The sequence below is a fragment of the Lutra lutra genome, chromosome 4 (genome assembly GCF_902655055.1).
Source record: "Lutra lutra chromosome 4, mLutLut1.2, whole genome shotgun sequence".
Classification (NCBI taxonomy): Eukaryota; Metazoa; Chordata; class Mammalia; order Carnivora; family Mustelidae; genus Lutra; species Lutra lutra.
In genome coordinates this window covers 186,370,805-186,392,863 of record NC_062281.1, presented here as the reverse complement: position 1 = coordinate 186,392,863, position 22,059 = coordinate 186,370,805, and the positions used below count along the sequence as shown (strand labels likewise).

Below are 22,059 nucleotides of genomic sequence, written 5' to 3'. Positions count from 1 at the left end.
TTCAGTCTGGGTTCTGGAGGTTAAAATTATAATTCTTTATCAAGAATTCTGTTGAATTTGAGGGAGATTTCACATTAACAAAATACAGTTTCAGTCAGAACTGTTTGACTTAGTTGAGACAGATTGTTCTTACTTGAAGTTTATCCAGAGGGCTATGTTGGGAAGGATTTTCAAATTCAATAATGCTTTCCATCTTGAAAACCTGAAACTTGAATCAAACACCTGCTGTTCTTTCTTTTTAAGGTGGATTTTGCAAATCGAGAAAGTCAGCTGGCATTTTATCACTGTATGGAAAAATCTGGTCAAGATATCAGAGACTTTTATGAAATGTTAGCAGAAAGAAGGTATGTATTTTTTTTTCCAAGTAAGAAGGTATGTGTTTTAAACCTATCATCACAGCTTGAATTTTAAAATTTCAAATACATCAAATTTAGATGGGATTAACTTTTATTTTTCACGCCCCCCCCTTTTAAAAAGATTTTATTTATTTATTTGACAGAGACACAGCGAGAGAGGCAACACAAGCAGGGGAAGTGAGGGAGACAGAAGGAGGCTTCCACTGAGCAGGGAACCCGACGTGGGGCTCAATCCCAGGACTCTGGGATCATGACCTAAGTTGAAAGCAGACGCTAAACGACTGAGCCACCCAGGCACCCCTCACCCCTTTTATCTACACTTACCCCCCCAAATCTTTCCTTTTATCCCCTCATACAGAAACACAGGTTTATTTTTATGAATCCAGTTTTCATGTGGCTCGTGGGATTTAGGTTAAGCTAAATACATTTCTCACTGAATGCTGCTAGAATTTAAAAGAGTTACTGTTTTGCTAGATTATAACTTTATGTACAAATCATCCTGCTTAACAGTTTTAAATTAAATATGATAACATGTTGAAGGGCACTGCAAACTGTTAAGTGCTTGTATATTTAGTAATGACAACATTCAGATTATAATTGCGTGTACTCAGACTGTTAGTCAGAAAATAATTGAGGGGCCTCTGGGTGGCTCATTCGGTTGAATGCCTGACTCTTGATCTTTGTTTAGGTCTTGATCTCAGTCAGGGTTGTGACTTCGGGCCCCACATTAGGCTCCACACTCGGCATGGACCCTTCCTTAAAAAATTTTTTTAATTTTAAAAAGATTATCGGGAGCTTTCTTTGTTTTAAATTTGAATCTTCTGTGGGGGTGCCTGGGTGGCTCAGCTGCTTTCGGCTCAGGTCATGATCCCAGTGTCCTGGGATTGAGCCCCACGGCAGGCTCCTTGCTCAGCAGAGAGCCCGCTTCTCTCTCTCCCACTCCCCTTGCTTGTGTTCCCTCTCTCACTATCTCTCTGTCAAATAAATAAATAAAATCCTAAAAAAAAGTTTTAAATCTTCTAAATAATTTATGAATAAGTAAGCCAGGGAATATATAAATTGGTAACTTTAGCCATGTAAAAAATACACCTTATTTCCTCTTGTTAATTTTTTTTGGGTCATGGTAATATTTGATTTTTTCTTTTCCTGCTCGTAGGAAACATTGCAGTTCTGAATCATGTTAGATCTTATAGTTTGAACCAGGCTATCTCTATTAGCTTAAAACTGTCCCCAGACTGGTAGTTGACTCTCTTCTGGTCTGAATATATTAAAACACCCTAACTGTGTGTCATCAAGTGTTTCAATAGCCGATCACATTTGAAAATGGAAGCTATAATCCACATGGTCAAGCTGTTTGTCTAGGCATGCCTCTGTGATTAAGTCTTCTGGAGTGTCACCACTGGATCTCCCCCCCCCCCCCGCCCCGTACATGTGTGTTAAAAGACTGTGTGTGAAAAATGCCTTTAGACACTCTAGTTTAAGTATGAAAGGGGGGTCTACAGGAATTATTTGTCAGATCCTGATCAGTTGCCAGAAACCTGTAGAATTACTGCCTGTTCTTTGCACTTTATTTTTGTTTTAGTTATATATATATATATACATACATATACATATACATATATATATATACATACATATACATATACATATATATATATACATATATATATATTTTTTTGAGTCCTTTCCTTGTGGAATATTGTACGACAGGCATTGAATACTGGGAAAGTTTTTTTTTTTTTTATTTTTTTTTATTTTTAAAGATTTTATTTTTAACTAATTTCTACACCCGAATGTGGAAGTGAACTTAGAACCCGCAGACCAGGAATTGCATGCTCTACCAACTGAGCCAGTCAGGTGGCCCTGGGGAGGGTTTTTTTTTTTTTTTTTTAATTGTTTTTGCTTTGTTTGGTCTTTTAAGATTTTGTTTAGTTATTTGACAGAGAGAGAGAGAGAGCACTAGCAGCAGGAGTGGTGGGCAGAGGGAGAGGGAGAAGTGGGCTCTCTGCCGATCAGAGAGTCGGATGTGGGGCTCAATCCCAGGACCCTGGCATCATGACCTGAGCTGAAGGCAGATACTTAACTGAGCCACACAGGCGCCCTCCCATATACTTACCATGTTCAGAAAGTTTCCTTTTATTCCTCCTTTGATGAGGGTTTTTTTCTTTTTCTTTTTTTTTTAAATCATGAAAGGGTCCTGGATTATCAGTTAAAATTACGTTTTTTCTTTATTAATATGGTGGATAATGTTGATTGAATTTTGTATTTGAACCACTCTTGCATTCTTCTTTTAAAAAATATTTAATATATATATTATGTATATAATAGATATATTTTAAAAATATTCAATAATGCAGTAATGATTTAATGAAAGTTTTTTTAAGTGGGTTATGAAGCAGTAGGTATAGTATGACCCAATTTTATAAAACAAAAGCACATGTATGCACATATATGCAAAGAAAAAAGACTGAAAAGATTTGTATACAGGTACACACCATAGAATACATACATGTTTATACACACACAGAAATTTATGTATAGCAGCATTGGTATCTGTTTCAGGGTGTTTAGATTATTAGTGATTTTTTAAAAAAGATTTTATTTATTTATTTGAGAGATGCAGAGAGTGAGAGCATGAGAGGGGAGAAGGTCAGAGGGAGAAGCAGACTCCCATGGACCTGAGAGCCCGATGCAGGACTCATCCCAGAACTCTGGGATCATGACCCAAGTCAAAGGCTTAACCAACTGAGCCACCCACGTACTCTAGTGATTTTTTTTTTTTTAAAGATTTTATTTATTTATTTGACAGAGAGAGCACAAGCAGGCAGAGAGGCAGGCAGAGAGAGAGGAGGAAGCAGGCTCCCCGCGGAGGCAGAGAGCCCGATGCGGGGCTCGATCCCAGGACCCTGAGATCATGACCTGAGCCGAAGGCAGCGGCTTAACCCACTGAGCCACCCAGGCGCCCCTGATTTTTTTTTTTTAAATTCTTATTAACATGTATTATTTGTTTCAGGGGTACAGGTCTGTGACTCATCAGTCTTACACAATACACAGCGCTCACCACAACACATACCCTGGAGAGGTTTTTAATTTTTTTTAATTTTAATTTTTATTAAAGATTTTATTTATCCACTTGAGAGAGAGAGAGACAGTGAGAGAGAGCCCAGGCAGGGAGGAGAGGGAGAAGCAGGCTCCCCACCAAGCAGGGAGCCCGATATGGGGCTCGATCCTTGGACCCTGGGACCACAACTGCAGCTGAGCTGAAGGCAGATGCCCGACTGAGCCACCCAGGCACCCCTGGGGAGGTTTTTTAAAATGAAAAATGTACCCCACAGTCAAATTCCCAAAAGCTTGAACTACTAAGGATTTGATAGTTTTTTGCTAGTAGAGGAATCCACAGCCCTCTAGCCGGAAAGTCAGTTTTGACACAAGGCTTTCCTGTGTTAGCTTATGTATGTGTGTGTGAGAGGGGGCGCATGTGCGTATGTTGGAGAATATGTGGGTCTGTAGATAGAGGAAAACATTTTCCATCCTGGCTCCCCAAGTAGCAGTTTGAAGTCATTGTTAACATTTTAAGTGCTGGGGCACCTGGGTGGCTCAGTCATTAAGCGGCTGCCTTTAGCTCAGGTCATGATCCCAGGGTCCTGGGATCGAGCCCCGCCTCAGGCTCCCTGCTCAGCGGGAAGCCTGCTTCTCCCTCTGCCCACTCCCCCTGTTTATGTTCCCTCTCTCATTGTCTATCTGTCAAATAAATAAATAAAATCTTTAAAAAAAAATAAAAACCCTTCCATTTAAAAAAAAACAAAATATTTTAAGTGCTTATAGGAATCCTTTCCCTTAAGCTAGTGGAAAGTTTGTTGGTGTTCTAGTGGCACCTAAGACATAAAACACCCATTACAATCTTCTGTGCATACATTAAATATTTTCCAAAAACTAGTGTCTTGTGAGGGTTGGATAATGCTGTGTGGGTGTTCTTTTTTTTTTTTTTTGCACATAAAGGGTTTATTTTATTTATTTTATTTTATTTTTTTAATCTTTTTTAAAATTTATTTATTTGACAGATAGAGATCACAAGTAGACAGAGAGGCAGGCAGAGAGAGAGAGAGAGGAGGAGGCAGGTTCCCTGCTGAGCAGAGAGCCCGATGTGGGGCTCGATCCCAGGACACTGGGACCATGACCCGAGCCAAAGGCAGAGGCCTTAACCCACTGAGCCACCCAGGCGCCCCTAAAGGGTTTAGTTTAAATGTTTTAAGGATAGGATAGAGTTACATCATAATTATAAAAATTACTTACAGAATTAACAGATTTATATTGTTTATACTTCTAAATGCAGAGAACAGGGAACTGTCTACACATCGTATATAATAAAATTAAAAATGAATTCAAGCCTGAAAGATGAGGTCATTTACCTAATCGTAAGATGCGAACACGAAGACCTCTGAACTATGCGGTGTTCATTTTTTTATATTAACACTTAAATTCACTCATTTTACTGATGATCTGCCTCTGGCTTTGTTCTTTGATTCTTACCTGTGGTTTACTTATCCCTGTTGAGTGGAGTTTATCTCCTAATGTAGGAAGCAGGCAGATGTGGGACTTAACTCTCAGTTTTGCCCCATTTCATTTCGGATGGCAGTGCTCACGGAATGCATTCCTTGCAGTAGAACTTGAGGAACTTTGCCCTTTTTGTAGAGTGGAAGGAAGTCATCCCACTGAATAGTTAATGCAGGAATGAAAAAAATGCTTCCCCTCTAATGATAGCTTAGCTCAGGAATATAGGACCAGTTTGCATAGGGCACTGCAGTTTATTTATTTATTTATTTTTTTAAAGATTTTATTTATTTATTTGACAGAGAGAAATCACAAGTAAGCAGAGAGGCAGGCAGAGAGAGAGGAGGAAGCAGGCTCCCTGCTGAGCAGAAAGCCCGATGTGGGGCTCGAACCCAGGACCTGGGATCATGACCTGAGCCGAAGGCAGCGGCTTAACCCACTGAGCCACCCAGGCGCCCTGGGCACTGCAGTTTAAAAGTATCTTTTCATTTATTCCCTCAAATACTTTGTCAGAGAGGTAGGGCGGTGACTCTTCTCCTGTGTTACTTTTGGTGGGAACTGAAGATCGAGGACTTCCCTGATAAGGTCACAGGCTAAGACGTTGGGCTGGAGATAAGCCCAGTGCTCCTACCTGCTAGTGCATTGAGCTTTACACCCTTACCAAAATGATTCTCAAGATGAATTTACAGGATCCGATCCTATTATGCTTTAGGTGAATTTTCTACCTACTTAGGGGAGTTGGGATATCGTCATGTGAACAGAGTTCTCTCAAAACCTGGCTTTTCCAGGTTCTTTGGAGACCCTTTTTGTCCACGGTACAAGTGTGCAGTTGTACTCTCCTGCTTGACTTGCATTCTTCGCACTCATTTCTTTAGGTGGTCGGGGGCCCAGCAAAATATGTCAAAATCAGTTGTTTACATTTATGCCTTTGATTTATGTAACTTCGTATTTTTGGATATAGTTTTATTTAGTTTGATTAATCTAAAACATACTTGAGATTGTTTTTATAGTATGATTTGAAGCCTACTGTTAACGTGGGCAGTGAGCCAGTGACTGTTCTAGGTGTCTCAATCACTTTATAGCATACAGTGTGTTTACCTTTACGTATGAAAAGGTGCTTCCTTGGAGTTTGAATTTACGTTGGTGATGAATTAAATTAGCTGAATTCCATGCCTTATAACATGTATTTTAAGGTAGCTGGTCATTATTTAGGCAAAGAATCTGATTCCTCTGAAACTTCAGAAAGATCATCTTGAATCCAGTTAAACAAAATGATATAGATATACCCTAATATGTTCTCTTTGGACCGAGAAATTCTGTGTAAGTTCATGGAATAATGTGTTATTGGTGCCCCCAGTGTTTGAATGTTCTCTTAGATGCTTCATCTAAGAGAACATTCTTGGAGAGTGGGCTAGCACACCACCCAGGAGTGGCTTTGACATATTTTTCTAAGGTTCATTTTTTTCAACAGATACTTCAGTGCCTCCTATGAGCCAAACACTGTTACAGGAAAAAAGCTGATGCCTTTAGGGGCTTAAATTCTAGATTTTTTTTATGTTTCAGTAAGCCACTTAGTGGCAGTACTGCATAGAATGTATGACTTGCTTGAGGGAACAGAAATGGAGGGTGAGGGCGCCTGGATGGCTCAGTGGGTTAAGCCTTTGCCTTTGGCTCAGGTCGTGATCTCAGGGTCCTTAGATCGAGTCCCGCATTAGGCTCTCTGCCAGCTTCTGATCTCTGTCTGTCAAATAAATAAATAAAATCTTAAAAAAAAAAAAAAGAAATGGAGGGTGAACAAGAGTGAAAGAAGTGATCTCTTTTGTGAGTGAGTTTTATCTGTCAGACACGTTCTTGTGTGTACATTTAACCCTATCTTGAATGCCCCCAGAAAGGTCACCATAAAGGAAAACTATGGTGAATTCCTTTATAGTTGAGGAATCCTCTCACAAAGCTTGTGTTCAGTTGGTGGCTTGGGGAAAAGTAACATTCCTGAAGGTCAAGTATGTGCCTCACATTATGTCAGGAAAGTTCTTAAAACTGGTATCTTATTTAATCCTCTTAAGAGCCTTATGAGGAAAGGTTACCACAGTTTTATAAGTGAGGAGACAGCTGAGGGAGACTGGCCTGCCCCGTTTTGTTTTGTTTTGTTTTTTAATTGCAAATTGAGAGAATGCACTATTATCAGTATCATATGGGTCACATAGGTAGGAGGATTTCAGTTAAATTATTCCCTTTATTTCCCAATAATGCATTTGTTTCCCAAGTTGTGGTAAGAATATCTTTTGATACAAAAGTAATTATGAAAGACTTAGAAATGTGGGGATGTGATACTGTTTACGAGTGCTCATTAGGAGTCATCACACCTCAACCAAAGGAATGAAAAGGGCTGAAGTGCTGTCCCGTAGAAACATAATGCAAACTAAATTTGTGGTTTTAAATTTCCTAGTCGACACAGTAAAAAAATGAAAAAAGAAAAGGTAAAATTAATTTTATTCAACGCAATATTTCTAAAGTAATAATATTTCAACATATATTCAATCCAAATAAATTACTGAAGTATTTCTTTCTTTCTTTCTTTCTTTCTTTCTTTTTTTTTTAAACTAAATCTACCAAGTCCAGTGTGTATTCTGTATTTATATCTCATATTTCAAGTTCTCAATAGCCATGCTATTGGCTAGTGGATTTTGGCTACAGATGGTATTGGATGGTCCATGTCTAACTAATGAGTAAACAATGGCAAAGATTTTTTTTTTTTTTTTTTAAGATTTTATTTATTTGAGAGAGCGAGGAGGCTGGGGGAGTGGCAGAGGGAGAGTTGGGGAAGCAGACTCTCTGCTGAGCAGGGAGCCCCATGTGCTCGATCCCAGGACTCTGTAATCTCGTGTGTGATTTAATGTGTCAGTGACAAGAAAAGAAAAGAACTAATAACATTCTTTTTCATATTTGGTAGAGAGGAACGAAGGGGATCTTACGACTATAGCCAAGATCGTACATATTATGAGAATGTTCGTACTCCAGGCGCATATCCTGAGGATTCCAGACGGGACTATCCAGCCCGAGGACGAGAATTTTATTCAGAATGGGAAACTTACCAAGGAGACTACTATGAATCACGATACTATGACGATCCTCGCGAGTACAGGGATTACAGAAGTGATCCTTACGAACAAGATATTAGGGAGTACAGTTACCGGCAAAGGGAACGAGAGCGAGAACGCGAAAGGTTTGAGTCTGACCGGGACAGAGACCACGAGAGGAGGCCGATTGAGCGCAGCCAGAGCCCAGTGCACTTGCGGCGCCCACAGAGTCCTGGGGCGTCCCCCTCGCAGTCGGAGCGGTTGCCAAGTGATTCCGAAAGGAGGATTTACAGCCGATCCTCAGACCGGAGTGGGAGCTGTAGCTCACTTTCTCCTCCAAGATATGATAAACTTGACAAATCTCGCTTGGAACGCTATAGTAAAAATGAGAAGACAGATAAAGAAAGGACTTTTGATCCTGAGAGAGTGGAAAGAGAGAGACGCTTAATAAGGAAGGAAAAAGTGGAAAAGGACAAAACTGAAAAGCAGAAACGAAAAGGTAAAATTCATTCCCCTAGTTCTCAGTCTTCAGAGACAGACCAAGAAAATGAGAGAGAACAGAGCCCTGAAAAATCAAGGAGTTCTAATAAACTGAGCAGAGAGAAAGCTGACAAAGAAGGAATAGCAAAAAACCGCCTGGAGCTCATGCCCTGTGTGGTTTTGACTCGAGTGAAAGAGAAAGAGGGGAAAGTTATTGACCACGCTCCTTTGGAAAAGCTGAAGGCCAAGCTTGATAATGACACTGCCAAGTCTTCTGCCCTAGATCAGAAACTCCAGGTCTGTCAGACGGAGCCTGCTAAGTCTGACGTGTCTAAACTGGAATCTGTTCGAATGAAAGTGCCAAAGGAAAAGGGACTGTCAAGCCACATAGAGGTGGTAGATAAGGAAGGTAGGCTTAAGCCCAGGAAGCACCTAAAACCAGAGCAGACTGCCGACGGGGTCAGCGCTGCAGATTTGGAAAAACTGGAAGCAAGAAAGAGGCGTTTCGCAGATTCCAATCTGAAAGCAGAAAGGCAAAAACCAGAAGTCAAGAAAAGTAGTCCAGAGGCGGAAGACACTCGGGTACTTTTAAAAAAGCAGCCTGACCTACCATCTAGAGATGTCATTCTACTGAGGGAAGGAGAATCAGAAAGAAAGCCTGTGAGGAAAGAAATTCTTAAACGAGAATCTAAAAAAATCAAACTAGACAGACTTACTGCTGTTCCCAGCCCCAAAGACTGTCAGGAGCTTGCCAGTGTTTCTGCTGGGACTGGCTCGAGGCCCACCTCAGACCTGCAAGCGAGGCTGGGAGAACTGGTGTGCGAATCTGTGGAAAATCAAGAAATCCAGTCAAAAAAACCCATTTCCTCAAAACCACAACTCAAACAGCTGCAGTTACTAGATGATCAGGGACCAGAGAGAGAAGATATTAGGAAAAACTATTGCAGTCTTCGCGATGAGACACATGAATGCAAATCAGGCCAAGAGAAACCACAGTCAGTAAATACTGAAGAAAAAATTGGCATTGATATTGATCACACGCAGAGTTACCGAAAACAAATGGAGCAGAGTCGTAGAAAACAGCAGATGGAGATGGAAATTGCCAAGTCTGAGAAGTTCGGCAGTCCTAAAAAAGATGTAGATGAATATGAAAGACGGAGTCTGGTTCACGAGGTGGGCAAACCCCCCCAGGATGTCACGGATGACTCTCCTCCCAGCAAAAAGAAAAGGGTGGACCACGTTGATTTTGATATCTGCACCAAGAGAGAGAGGAATTACAGGAGTTCACGCCAAATCAGTGAAGACTCCGAAAGGACTGGCGGCTCTCCCAGTGTCCGGCACGGTTCCTTCCATGAGGAGGATGACCCTGTGGGCTCCCCGAGGCTCATGTCAGTAAAAGGGTCTCCTAAAGTAGATGAAAAAGGTCTCCCCTATTCTAACATAACAGTCAGAGAAGAGTCCTTAAAGTTTAATCCTTACGATTCTAGCAGGAGAGAACAGATGGCAGACATGGCCAAAATAAAGCTCTCTGTCTTGAGTTCTGAAGATGAACTAAATCGGTGGGATTCTCAAATGAAACAGGATGCCAGCAGATTGGACGTGAGTTTCCCAAACAGCATAATTAAGAGAGACAGCCTTCGGAAGAGGAGTGTACGTGACTTGGAACCTGGTGAGGTGCCTTCTGATTCCGATGACGATGGCGAGCACAAGCTCCACTCCCCCAGAGCCTCTGCTTTATATGAGAGCTCTCGGCTGTCTTTTTTATTGAGGGACAGAGAAGATAAACTGCGTGAGCGAGATGAAAGACTCTCCAGCTCTTTAGAAAGGAACAAATTTTACTCTTTTGCTCTGGATAAGACCATCACACCAGACACCAAGGCTTTGCTCGAGAGAGCTAAATCACTGTCTTCATCTCGAGAAGAAAATTGGTCTTTTCTTGATTGGGACTCCCGTTTTGCTAATTTTCGAAACAACAAAGATAAAGAAAAGGTTGACTCTGCCCCGAGACCTATTCCGTCCTGGTACATGAAAAAGAAAAAAATTCGGACTGATTCGGAAGGAAAAATGGATGACAAAAAAGATGATCATAAAGAAGAAGAACAGGAAAGACAAGAATTATTTGCATCTCGTTTTTTACACAGCTCGATCTTCGAACAAGATTCCAAGCGACTGCAGCATCTAGAGAGAAAAGATGAAGACTCAGACTTCATTTCTGGTAGGTTGTATGGGCGGCAGACATCCGATGGCGCAAACAGCACAGCCGATTTGATTCAAGAGCCCGTAGTTCTTTTCCATAGCAGATTTATGGAACTCACACGAATGCAACAGAAAGAAAAGGAAAAAGACCAAAAACCCAAAGAGGTTGAGAAACAGGAAGATACTGAGGATCATCCTGAGACCCCAGAATCGGCTTCTGAGAGTAAAGAGTCAGAACTGAAGACTCCCCCTCCGACTGGGCCTCCTGCCGTCACAGCTGCAGCTCCAGAGTCAGCCTCGTCGTCACTGGAGAAGACGACAGCCAGTGAAAAAGCAGGGGAGGTGCCACTGGCGACAGAAGAGAAACCCAGGGAGCTGGCCTCCACCTCAGAAGAAGCAAAGCCCGTGTCTGAGCAGGCGCCCACCGCTGTGCAGCAAACTGAACAGGCCGACCTGCCCTCAGGAGTGGACACCAGGAAAGACGCTGCTGGGCCTCCCTCGGTTGCGGAAGAGGGCTCGTCCGCTGACCCGCTGCCTTACCTGGACACCAAGCCCCCGACTCCCGGGGCCTCGTTTTCCCAGGCGGAGGTCACCGCAGATCCGGAGCCTGATAGTGCCCAGCCGCCTTCGAAACCGACCCAGAAGCCTGAGGAAGCCGATGAGCCAAAAGTGGAAAAGCCAAACTCCACTGCTGACGTTGAACCTAACGCAAATCAGAAAGCTGAAGTTGTCCCTGAGGTTCAGCCTCAAGCTTCTGAAGACGTTGAGGTTGAGCCTCCGGTGGCTGCAAAAGATAAAAAGCCAAACAAAAGCAAGCGTTCCAAGACCCCCGTCCAGGCCGCCGCAGCAAGCACTGTGGAGAAGCCGGTCACCAGGAAGAGCGAGCGCATAGACCGGGAGAAACTCAAGCGGTCCAGTTCTCCTCGGGGAGAAGCCCAGAAGCTTCTAGAGTTGAAGATGGAGGCAGAGAAGATTACCAGGACTGCCTCTAAAAACTCAGCCGCAGATGCGGAACACCCTGAACCAAGTCTGCCCCTCAGCCGAACAAGGCGCCGGAACGTGAGGAGTGTCTATGCGACCATGGCTGACCACGAGAGCCGCTCTCCTGTCAAGGAGCCCGCGGAGCAGCCGCGAGTGACCAGGAAGAGACTGGAGCGAGAGCTTCAGGAGGCCGCGGCGGTCCCCACCACCCCGAGGAGGGGGAGGCCTCCGAAGACGCGCCGCCGCGCTGAAGAGGAAGAGGAGACTGAGGTGAAGGAACCAGTTGAGACCGTCAGACCCGCCGAGGGATGGAGGTCCCCACGGGCCCAAAAGTCAGGGGCTGCTGGCGGCCCGCAGGGCAAAAGGGGGAAAAATGAGCCAAAAGTAGATGCTGAACGTCTGGAAGCCGCAGCTGAGGTGAGTCCCCAAGTAAACGTGAAAGAAAACACAAAAGCCAAAGCGGATAAAGAAGAAGCAGGAAGTGAACAAAAACGTGACAGGAAGGAACTTAGCACAGACAGAGACGCACCAGAAGCCCCTGCAGTTGAAGTGGCGGAGAAAAAAACAGCGCCTGAAAAAAACTCCAAGTCCAAGAGAGGAAGATCTCGAAACTCCAGGTCGGCAGCGGACAAGGCTGCAAATCTGAAAAGCGTGGACGCCGGCGTGCGTCCGAGTGCGGCGGCAGGCCCCGGGGCGCTGGCGGTGGACAAGGAAGCGGAGGCGGCGGCTGGCCCCGCCGAGAAGAGCGAGAGTCCGCAGAAGGAAGGGAGCTCGTCATCCCAGCTGAGCAGTGGTCCAGCCCCTCCGGACACGGCAGCGGAGGAGAAGGAAGGGGTGTCGGCCTCCGCACCTTCCCCGGAAGCCAACCAGTTAGCCAAGCAGATGGAGCTGGAGCAGGCTGTGGAGAACATCGCGAAGCTCACCGAAAGCGCCACCGCGGCCTTCAAGGCGGCGGCCGCGGATGCGCCAGAGGGCCTCTCCACCGAGGACGGGGACAAGCCGGCACACCAGGCGAGTGAGACGGAACTGGCTGCAGCCATTGGCTCCATCATCAATGACATCTCTGGGGAGGCAGAGAGCTTCCCAGCAGCTGCACCTTACCCTGCAGAATCCCAGACAGATCTGCAGCCCCGCTCGCAGGCGCCACAGCCCCCTGGGGAAGGAATGGAGCCCGAGACCAATGAGGCCGTGTCTGGCCTCTTGGAGACCGAAGCTGCTACAGAATCTTCTGGGCCACCAGCCAGTGCCCCTGACCCCTCAGCAGGCCCAGCAGATACCAAGGAAGCTGGGGGGAATAGTGGCGAGACCTCCCAGCCAGTGCCAGAAGCCAGAGGACCAAAAGAAGCAGAAGTCCCTCTTGCTCGGAAAGAGAAGGGGCGCCAGAAGACCAGTCGATCACGTCGCAAACGGAATACAAATAAGAAAATGGGGGGCACTGCAGAGACCCAGGTCGCCGAACCTGACCAAATGCAAAGCAAGAGTCCCGCTACAGCTGAGGGGACGGCGGTGCCACCCCCAGAAACTCCACAGGAAGAGCAGCAGGGAGAAAAGCCCCAGTCTGCTCCGCCCCCCGAGTCCTGTGCTTCCGACCCAAGCAAGACTCCGTCCATCGAGAATCTGTCCCAAGAGAGCAGTGTTGAAGCAAAGACTCCCACCAGAGCGCCCGCGCCTCCAGCCCTTCCCCCTCCCTCCCAGCCCGCAGCAGTGGAGGAGGAGCCGCAAGCCAGATTCAAGGTGCATTCCATCATTGAAAGTGACCCCGTGACCCCACCCAGTGACTCGAGCACACCCACCCCCACGGTCCCTTTGGTAACTGCAGCAAAGCTCCCACCCCCTGTTGCCTCTGGTGGCGTGCCACACCCGAGTCCCCCTCCTAAGGTCACGGAGTGGATCACCAGGCAGGAGGAGCCTCGGGCTCAGTCCACCTCATCTCCAGCTCTTCCCCCAGACACAAAAGCTTCTGACATTGACACCAGCTCCAGTACGCTGAGGAAGATCCTCATGGACCCCAAGTATGTCTCCGCCGCTGGCATCACTTCCACGAGTGTCACAACTGCCATTGCGGAGCCTGTCAGCGCTGCCCCTTGCCTGCACGAGGTGCCACCCCCGCCTCCAGTTGAGCCTAAAAAGCCACTTGTAGAAGAAAAACCAGCAGCTCCAGTACCCAACACCTCTGATACGCAGGCCCCAGAGGTTCCAGTAGCGGCTGAAAAGGAAAAGGTGACTCCAGTCATCGCTCCCAAAATCACTTCTGTGATTAGCCGGATGCCTGTGAGCATTGATCTGGAGAACTCGCAAAAGATAACTCTGGCAAAACCAGCTCCACAAACCCTGACCGGCCTGGTGAGTGCTCTGACGGGCCTGGTGAACGTCTCCTTGGTCCCAGTGAATGCCCTGACCGGCCCCGTGAATGCCCTGAAGGGCCCCGTGAAGGGCTCGGTGGCCACGCTGAAGGGTTTGGTGAACACTCCTGCGGGTCCCGTGAACGTCCTCAAGGGGCCAGTGAATGTTCTGACGGGGCCGGTGAACGTTCTCACTGCTCCGGTGAATGCCGCCGTGGGCGCGGTGAATGCAGCCGCGGGCACGGTCAACGCCACTGTGGGCACCGTGAACGCCACCGCCGGCGCCATGAATGCAGGCGCCGTGACCGTCACAGCGGGGGCAGTGACCGCTGCATCTGGCAGTGCGACCGCCACCACAACAGGCACAGTGACGGTGGCAGGTGCAGTGATCACACCGTCGGCAAAGTGCAAACCCAGAGCCAGCACTAATGAGAACAGTCGGTTTCACCCGGGGTCTATGTCCGTGATCGACGACCGCCCGGCAGACACCGGCTCTGGTGCTGGGCTGCGTGTGAACACATCTGAAGGGGTCGTGCTCCTGAGCTACTCGGGGCAGAAGACTGAAGGCCCGCAGCGGATAAGCGCCAAGATCAGCCAGATCCCCCCGGCCAGTGCCATGGACATCGAATTCCAGCAGTCAGTGTCCAAGTCCCAGGTCAAGCCTGATTCTGTCACCCCGTCACAGCCTTCGCCCAAAGGCCCCCAGGCTCCTTCGGGCTATGCCAATGTGGCCACTCACTCTACTCTGGTACTGACGGCCCAGACGTATAACGCATCTCCTGTGATTTCATCCGTGAAGGCGGACCGTCCGTCCTTGGAGAAGCCCGAGCCCATTCACCTCTCTGTGTCCACACCTGTCACCCAGGGCGGCACAGTGAAGGTTCTCACCCAGGGCATAAACACGCCCCCAGTGCTGGTTCACAACCAGCTGGTCCTCACCCCAAGCATAGTCACCACTAATAAAAAGCTTGCCGACCCTGTCACCCTCAAAATAGAGACCAAGGTCCTCCAGCCAGCGAATCTGGGGTCCGCCCTCAATCCCCACCACCCTCCTGCTCTGCCCAGCAAACTGCCTGCAGAAGTGAACCACGTCGCCTCGGGGCCCAGTACCCCGACGGATCGAGCGGTCACCCACTTGGCAGCCACAAAGCCAGATGCGCACTCTCCTCGGCCTGGCGGGCCGGCGCCGGCCCCGTTCCCCAGAACGTGCCACCCCAGCAGCACCGCGTCTGCCGCGCTCTCCACGAACGCCACGGTCATGCTGGCTGCGGGCATTCCCGTGCCTCAGTTCATCTCCAGCATACACCCGGAGCAGTCTGTCATCATGCCGCCCCACAGCATCACCCAGACTGTGTCCCTGAGCCACCTGTCCCAGGGCGAGGTGAGAATGAACACTCCCGCGCTACCCAGCATCACGTACAGCATCCGGCCGGAGACCCTTCACTCTCCGCGGGCCCCTCTGCAGCCCCAGCAGATAGAGGTCAGGGCCCCGCAGCGCGCGGGCACACCCCAGCCGGCCGCAGCCGGCGTGCCGGCCCTGGCCCCCCAGCACCCTCCCGAGGAGGAAGTGCATTACCACCTTCCTGTCGCTCGAGCTGCGGCCCCCGTGCAGTCCGAGGTGCTGGTCATGCAGTCCGAGTACCGCCTGCACCCCTACACCGTGCCCCGGGACGTGAGGATAATGGTGCATCCGCACGTGACAGCGGTCAGCGAGCAGCCTCGGGCGGCCGACGGGGTGGTGAAGGTGCCACCGGCCAGCAAGGTCCCACAGCAGCCCGGGAAGGATGCTGCCAAGACGGCGGAAGCCAAGGCGGCCCCGGCCCCCGCCCCCCACGGGGAGGCCCGCATCCTCACGGTCACCCCCAGCAACCAGCTGCAGGGGCTGCCTCTGACCCCGCCTGTGGTGGTGACCCACGGCGTGCAGATCGTGCACTCCAGTGGGGAGCTGTTCCAGGAGTACAGATACGGAGACATCCGCACCTACCACGGCCCTGCTCAGCTCACGCACACTCAGTTTCCTGCCGCCGCCTCCATCGGTCTACCTCCTCGGACCAAGGCTCCCGCTCAGGTAAGTGCCACACAATAGCCATCCTCCCTGTGGTGGTTGAGTTGCCGGCACCATCCCAGACACGTGTTGCCCTTTCTGTGAGTTTAAAGAGGCGCTTCTGAAACTGCAGGGTTCGGGAATCCCGATTACCATGCAGAGGACGGAGGCCCGGGAAGGCGCGCTCTCAAGGATCTCGTGGTGCTCGTGGGGGGGGGGGGTTGCCTCTTGTGTGCAGGGATATGGGGGAGAGTGGGTGGGAGACTTCTTCCTGGAACCCTCAATCCTGAGTGCCCAAGAGGATCACTGCGTGGGCCTGACTTCGGGGATGCCTGCAGCTGACCCTGCCCAAGAGCCCACAGCTGGGGGCCAGGGGGCAGGGTGCTGTGTGTAACACGCTCTCCACTCCGTTCCCTTCTCCCCTGCTGAACTCCAGGGCCCAGCTCCTGAAGGTGAGCCCTTGCAGCCCACTCAGCCTACACAGTCTACACAGCCTGCCCAACCCGTGCAGTCCACGCAGCCTGCCCAGCCCACGCAGCCTTGCCAGCCCACCCAGCTCAGCCAGCCGGGCCAGCCACCAAGCGGCAAGATGCCTCAGGTCTCCCAGGAGGCGAAGGGGACCCAGACAGGAGTAGACCAGCCTCGCCTCCCAACCGTGCCTGCGAGCAGGCCAGCCGAGCCGCATGTGCAGGTTCAGAGGGCGCAGGCAGAAACGAGCCAGACCTCCTACCCCTCCCCCGTGTCCGTCTCCATGAAGCCTGACCTCCCGGCCCCTCTCCCTGCTCAGGCTGCCCCAAAGCAGCCGTTGTTTGTCCCCACAACCTCAAGCCCCAGCACCCCTCCAGGACTGGCTCTGACACACACCGAAGCCCAGCCCGCTCCCAAACCGGATTCTGCTCCACACCTGACTTCCCAGAGGCCTGTGGATATGGTCCAGCTTCTGAAGGTAAGTCCGGGCAGGGGGCCTCCCGCTCCCCTCCCAGCTTTGTGCCGTGTTGAGTGTTGTCCTGAGGTCCCCACTTAGACTAGTCGGCTGTCGCCTGGGCCATGTCCAGCATGGCTCTGCTCTGTAGCCGTGAGCTTACTTCTGCGTGTCTCCCCGAGAGCAGAAGTACCCCATCGTGTGGCAGGGCCTCCTGGCCCTCAAGAACGACACGGCTGCCGTGCAGCTGCACTTCGTCTCTGGCAACAACGTGCTGGCCCATCGGTCTCTGCCCCTCTCTGAAGGCGGCCCCCCGCTGAGGATCGCCCAGAGGATGCGGCTGGAGGCCTCGCAGCTGGAAGGGGTTGCCCGAAGGATGACGGTGAGCTTCGGGGCCCAGGCGAGCACCGGCCGTGCCCTTGAGGGAGGATGTGGCTCGCCCCCACCTGCCCGTCTCCCTGGCTTGCCCACCCAGCATGTTCTGTCTCCCGCCGGCATGTCAAATGCCTCTAGGCTCAGAAACTTTTCTCAGGCAACAAATAGGGAGGACTTTAAGGTCACCCCAGTGGGGTGGGGGCTTTTGTGGACTCTGCAGCTGAACCCCGAGGTTGGACAGGCCTCTGCATGGGGCTGCTGTCTTGAGGGGAGGCCGCTGACGACTGACGACTGCTGATGCCACAGGTGGAGACGGATTACTGTCTGCTGCTGGCTCTGCCCTGTGGCCGTGACCAAGAGGATGTCGTGAGCCAGACCGAGTCCCTCAAGGCGGCCTTCATCACCTATCTGCAGGCCAAGCAGGCGGCAGGGATCATCAACGTCCCCAACCCTGGCTCCAATCAGGTCAGCCGAGTGTCCTCCCCTGTGGCGCACACGTGGGGGCCGGTCTCGGCTGGTCAGGCCATCCAATCGGGTGGGCTGGGCTACTGGTGCCAACTCAGAGGCCGCCAGAGGTTTCTTAGAGGAGGACAGGAGAGCATTTTGGAGAGAGAACTCGAGTGTAGAGGTGGGGCCTCTGTGGCACATCCCGGATCTAACCCCAGGACAGCGGAGACACAGCTGAGACCACAGCGGTGTTTAGCTCTGTACTGAGGAGCAGGTTCCCAGGAGAGTTGGGGGGACAGTAGTTTGCGGACAGCTAGGCTCCTCTGGGTGGACAGAGTCCTGCGGGCACGAGCTGATAGGGAAGGCGGCTCACCCAGGCTGTGTGTGTTGTGCCCCTTCAGGGCCCCCGGTTGGAAGTGCTGAAGAGTGGTAATGGGGTGGCTGAGGTGGAGACAGGGGATCCCACTCTTCTCTCTCGTCCCCCTCTCCAGCCTGCCTACGTGCTGCAGATCTTCCCACCCTGCGAGTTCTCGGAGAGCCACCTGTCCCGTCTGGCCCCCGACCTCCTTGCCAGCATCTCCAACATTTCTCCCCATCTTATGATTGTCATCGCCTCCGTGTGAGCCACTGAATGGCCGCCACTCGGTGTATTTCCCTGAGGCTCTGCAGCAAAAAGTAAACCCAGGACCCCCCAGTCGCCTGGAGGAAGCAGCTGCTGAAGGGGACACCCTCCACTGCCAGCCGCCAGCCTCGCCCTCGAGCCCGCTCCCCGCCAGGCTCCGGGGGACAAACCCCTCTGGGCAGTGGTGCTGCTACCTGTGTGTTTACATGACATTAGCCCGAGGACAGACCACCAACCGATGGACTCTGCAGACACCTTGGGGCTGGGTTTCTCTCTCCTCTTTTGGGAGAAAAGGAACTGGGCAGTGGAATTAATTTTTTGTTGTTTTTGTTTTTAAGAAACAAAACAGAACTGCCTTTGCACTAAATTAGTGACTTGGACTTTTGCACAGTGAAGACAGGCTGTGGCACTCTGGATGTCCTGGTGTACCTGAAAACACACATCGAGGACTCGAGCGCAGGACGTCCGGCTTCTGCTGAAACACTGGGGTCAGGGAACGTTTCGCTGGGTTGTTTTGTCCCCACCTGCCCTTCCCCGTGCTCATTTGGATGCGTCACCTTTCTGAATTCTCCTGCCGCCATCTTTGATTCACCCGGATGTACAGTTTACAAGCGCAGAAGAGCAAACAGAAGGATTTTCTTTCCTGGTGGGATATGCAGAACTTGGGATGTGTGTATATATAAATATATAATATATATAAATATATATAATACTGACTTAAAAAATCAAATTCCCCTGACATACATTTTTTTTAATCTGTGCCAAAAATGTGTTTTCAGAGAAAAATCTTATTTTCATACTCAGACTTTGTATTGTCACTCATTTGTATAAGTGCGCTTCGTTACAGCACGGGCCCTGCCCCCGCGATTTGGAAGTGTCACACACACAAAAAAGACTGTACAAAAAAGACTGGCTTCCCCTCTTCCTGTTACCTTGACCTCTTCTCCCCCCTCCCCCAACTTCCTAACACTTATTAATTTATGAAACTGGTTTTCTCAGCGCAGTTTTGTTTTGTGTGTCCATTGGATTACAAACTTTATTAAAAAATACAAAACACGTCGTGTGGATGTGATTGTCACTTGACTGGGACGACCAAGGGTCCTTTGCTTACGGGAACAGCTGGCCCTCATCCCACTTCTCTTTCCCTCCCCAAGTCTGTCCATGGGACCTGCTCCCTTCCTGCCACTTAATCCTCCCCAAGCGTCGTGTTCTCTCGTACAAGAGGTTTCTGCCACAGACTGAACTTATTTATTCTCGGGTAACGTGGAAGGCACTTCAGAGTTGGGGTGGGGGAGGAACCACCTGCCAGGCAGACTCAGAAACCTCACAGGCAAACTTTGGTGTCTTGCCTCTTTGCCCCTTCCTCCTGCTGGTCTGGAGCGGGCTGGCCTGGGCAGCAGCAGAGGCACAGCTAGGCCCAGTGCCCGGGGGGGGGGCAGGGGCCACAGAGTTGATGGCCTCACTTGAGATAATCACGGGGCTCTCTGAGGGATTATAGCTGCTCAGAGCAAACCGGAGGGGCAGAGATGGCATCTGCTCTCCCCTGCTGGCTGTGTCCCCCACCTCCCCCATCAAAGCTCCTAGCCATGCGTTTCCGACCCTCAGCCTGGTCGCAGACTCCCATTGATTCAGGGCAAATCAATGTTCCCAGGAGAGTGGGGCACGGGCTTGGCCTTGATCCTGTGAAGCGAGTGTGAAGCCCTCCTGCTTCCCCAAGCCCAACAGATCTGGGCCCGTGGCCTGGCGGGCCTGGCTCTCTGCCTACCTTGCTCTGGCTGAATGGGCTTCTGAGCTGGGCTCTCTGGGGTGCCTGGATCCTGGTAAGCCAACCCCACCGGGTCACAGCAGGGTCACAGCTGTGCTCCGTGGCAGAGAGGGGAGCTCAGATCCTGAAGCTGAACAGGTGAGAAGCCCAAGGAGGAGACCGGATGAGGGGACGGGGTGCATGGAGCCACAGTCTCTCCGGCCCCAAGCGTGCTGCCCAGACCCTGACTCAGGACAAGGAAGCCAGTTCTTTTTCCAGACAGGTCCAGAGTCACCAGTCCCATTCTGCGGGAGGGACAGCCTGGCTTGGCCGGGAAACAGGTCGGTGCTGGCCGGTCCCTGGGTGGAGCAGCCCTTCCGTGGCATTGGCCACAGCTCTGCCAGCTCCCCCCACACCCCCACAGGGAGCTCTAGGCGGCATTAGAAAATAATCAAATTTATTCTCTCTAGGGAATGGGGCCACCCCTCTCAGATCCAGGGTGCCATCCATCCTTAAATAAACAGTCACAAGGAGGGATGCCTGCTCACTCAGCAGGCGGCGGACATTCAGGGGCTGTGGGGGGCGTCTCTGCCAGAGCGGGCTGGCCATCGGCCCCATCCCGAGGGCGGAAGACCAGCTCCCCAGCCTGCAGCACCTGCCCAGCCGGCCACGCGCTGCCCGGCCCGTACTGCTGGTAGAAGTCCGCGTCCGTCTGGAACATGACCAGTGCCTGGGCCGTGTGGATCCGCACGTGCTGGGCCAGGCTGTTTGCATCCAGGAACTTGTCCCCACAGGAGTCGCAGGCATAGAGGATGTGGGTGTTGGGGTCTGTGGAAGGTAAAGGGCATGATCAGGCTGGGGAGAGCCCTCGGGGTGGTGGTGGGGGGCACCAGTTCTCAGGCCCCAGGCGGCCCCTCTCACCTTCCTCCTGTACTTGCTTCACAGCTTTGCTAATCTCGGCCTTAAGGACTTCCGTCTCATCGGCGGTCACCGCGGCCCCCACTGGTACCACTGCGGGCAAAGTCCATGGGGCCTCAGGCACCTGCCCCATCATGGGAGGCAGGCTGCCCGGGACCACCCCCCAGCGGCCCGCAGCCCGCACCCGCACCTGTGAGCTGAGTGACGGCCGTTGCCGCCAGTGCCTCGGTGGCCAGCGTGACCATGTCATCCACGGTGACCACACTGACCTCACCCCCCTCCTCGGGCTCCAGGATTTTGATGCCCGCCTTGCCCTGGTGCACGGTCTTCACGTGGGAACGCAGGTTGTCCACTCGGTTGAAGCCACGCCCGCACTTGTCACACAGGTAAGGCTTCTCTCCTGGGGGGGAAGGCAAGGTTCTCGCCTGCCGTTGGGGGGGGGGGGAGGACCTCAGTGGCCTCCAGCTCCCTCAGAGCCCTGTCTCTTCCAGCAGCAAGTGCTCTGGGGCGGCCATCGGGGCTGCCCAGGAGCCGCCAGTGGCCACCGCGCCTTCTGGAAACCAGGAAAATGGGGTCCTCATTGAAACTGAACCTCCCAGGCCCCCTGCAGCGAGGACTGGCACCCTAAGGCTGGGCCCTGGAGGGACCTCCCTTCCCCCCAGCCCGCCCCCAAGAACAAGGGCCAGGTAAGGCGGGCGGCCGCAAGCTCACCGGTGTGGATGATGATGTGCTTGGACAGGTCCCCCACGTTCACGAAGGCCTTGCTGCACACGCTGCACTTGTGAGGGCGAATGTTGTCGTGGTGGCGAATGTGATTGGCCAACTGGCTGGACTGGACAAATCTGCGGGGCGGCAGAGGGAGGGGCTGGCACCAAACTGCCCGAGTCTGACAGGGAGGGTTGGGGCTGGGCGCCGGGGAGCTGGGCTGGGGCCTCCCGCCTCCTCTTCTAGATGGGGGCGGACCCAGGGAGCTAGGCCTGGGCCGGGGCAGCACTCGGCCCCGG

At 51.2% G+C, this 22,059-nt stretch overlaps 2 protein-coding genes across 7 annotated transcripts in view; one reads left to right on the top strand and one right to left on the bottom strand.

Annotated features, from left to right (window-relative positions):
• Positions 1–19,452, top strand: part of SPEN (spen family transcriptional repressor) — a 104,047-nt gene extending 84,595 nt beyond the window's left edge. For all 4 annotated transcript variants that reach the window (XM_047723555.1, XM_047723557.1, XM_047723556.1 and 1 more), the window contains 6 exons: positions 244–344; positions 7,858–16,051; positions 16,464–16,973; positions 17,137–17,331; positions 17,631–17,789; positions 18,263–19,452. In XM_047723555.1, coding sequence (XP_047579511.1) covers positions 244–344; positions 7,858–16,051; positions 16,464–16,973; positions 17,137–17,331; positions 17,631–17,789; positions 18,263–18,394 — 9,291 coding nt within the window. In that variant the 3' untranslated portion in view covers positions 18,395–19,452. The remainder of the gene's footprint in view (positions 1–243; positions 345–7,857; positions 16,052–16,463; positions 16,974–17,136; positions 17,332–17,630; positions 17,790–18,262) is intronic.
• ZBTB17 (zinc finger and BTB domain containing 17) overlaps positions 19,445–22,059 on the bottom strand; it is a 32,299-nt gene continuing 29,684 nt past the window's right edge. For all 3 annotated transcript variants that reach the window (XM_047723560.1, XM_047723559.1, XM_047723561.1), the window contains 4 exons: positions 21,767–21,897; positions 21,246–21,455; positions 21,059–21,148; positions 19,445–20,965 (listed from right to left, as the gene is read on the bottom strand). In XM_047723560.1, the coding sequence (XP_047579516.1) occupies positions 20,682–20,965; positions 21,059–21,148; positions 21,246–21,455; positions 21,767–21,897 (715 nt within the window). In that variant the 3' untranslated portion in view covers positions 19,445–20,681. The remainder of the gene's footprint in view (positions 20,966–21,058; positions 21,149–21,245; positions 21,456–21,766; positions 21,898–22,059) is intronic.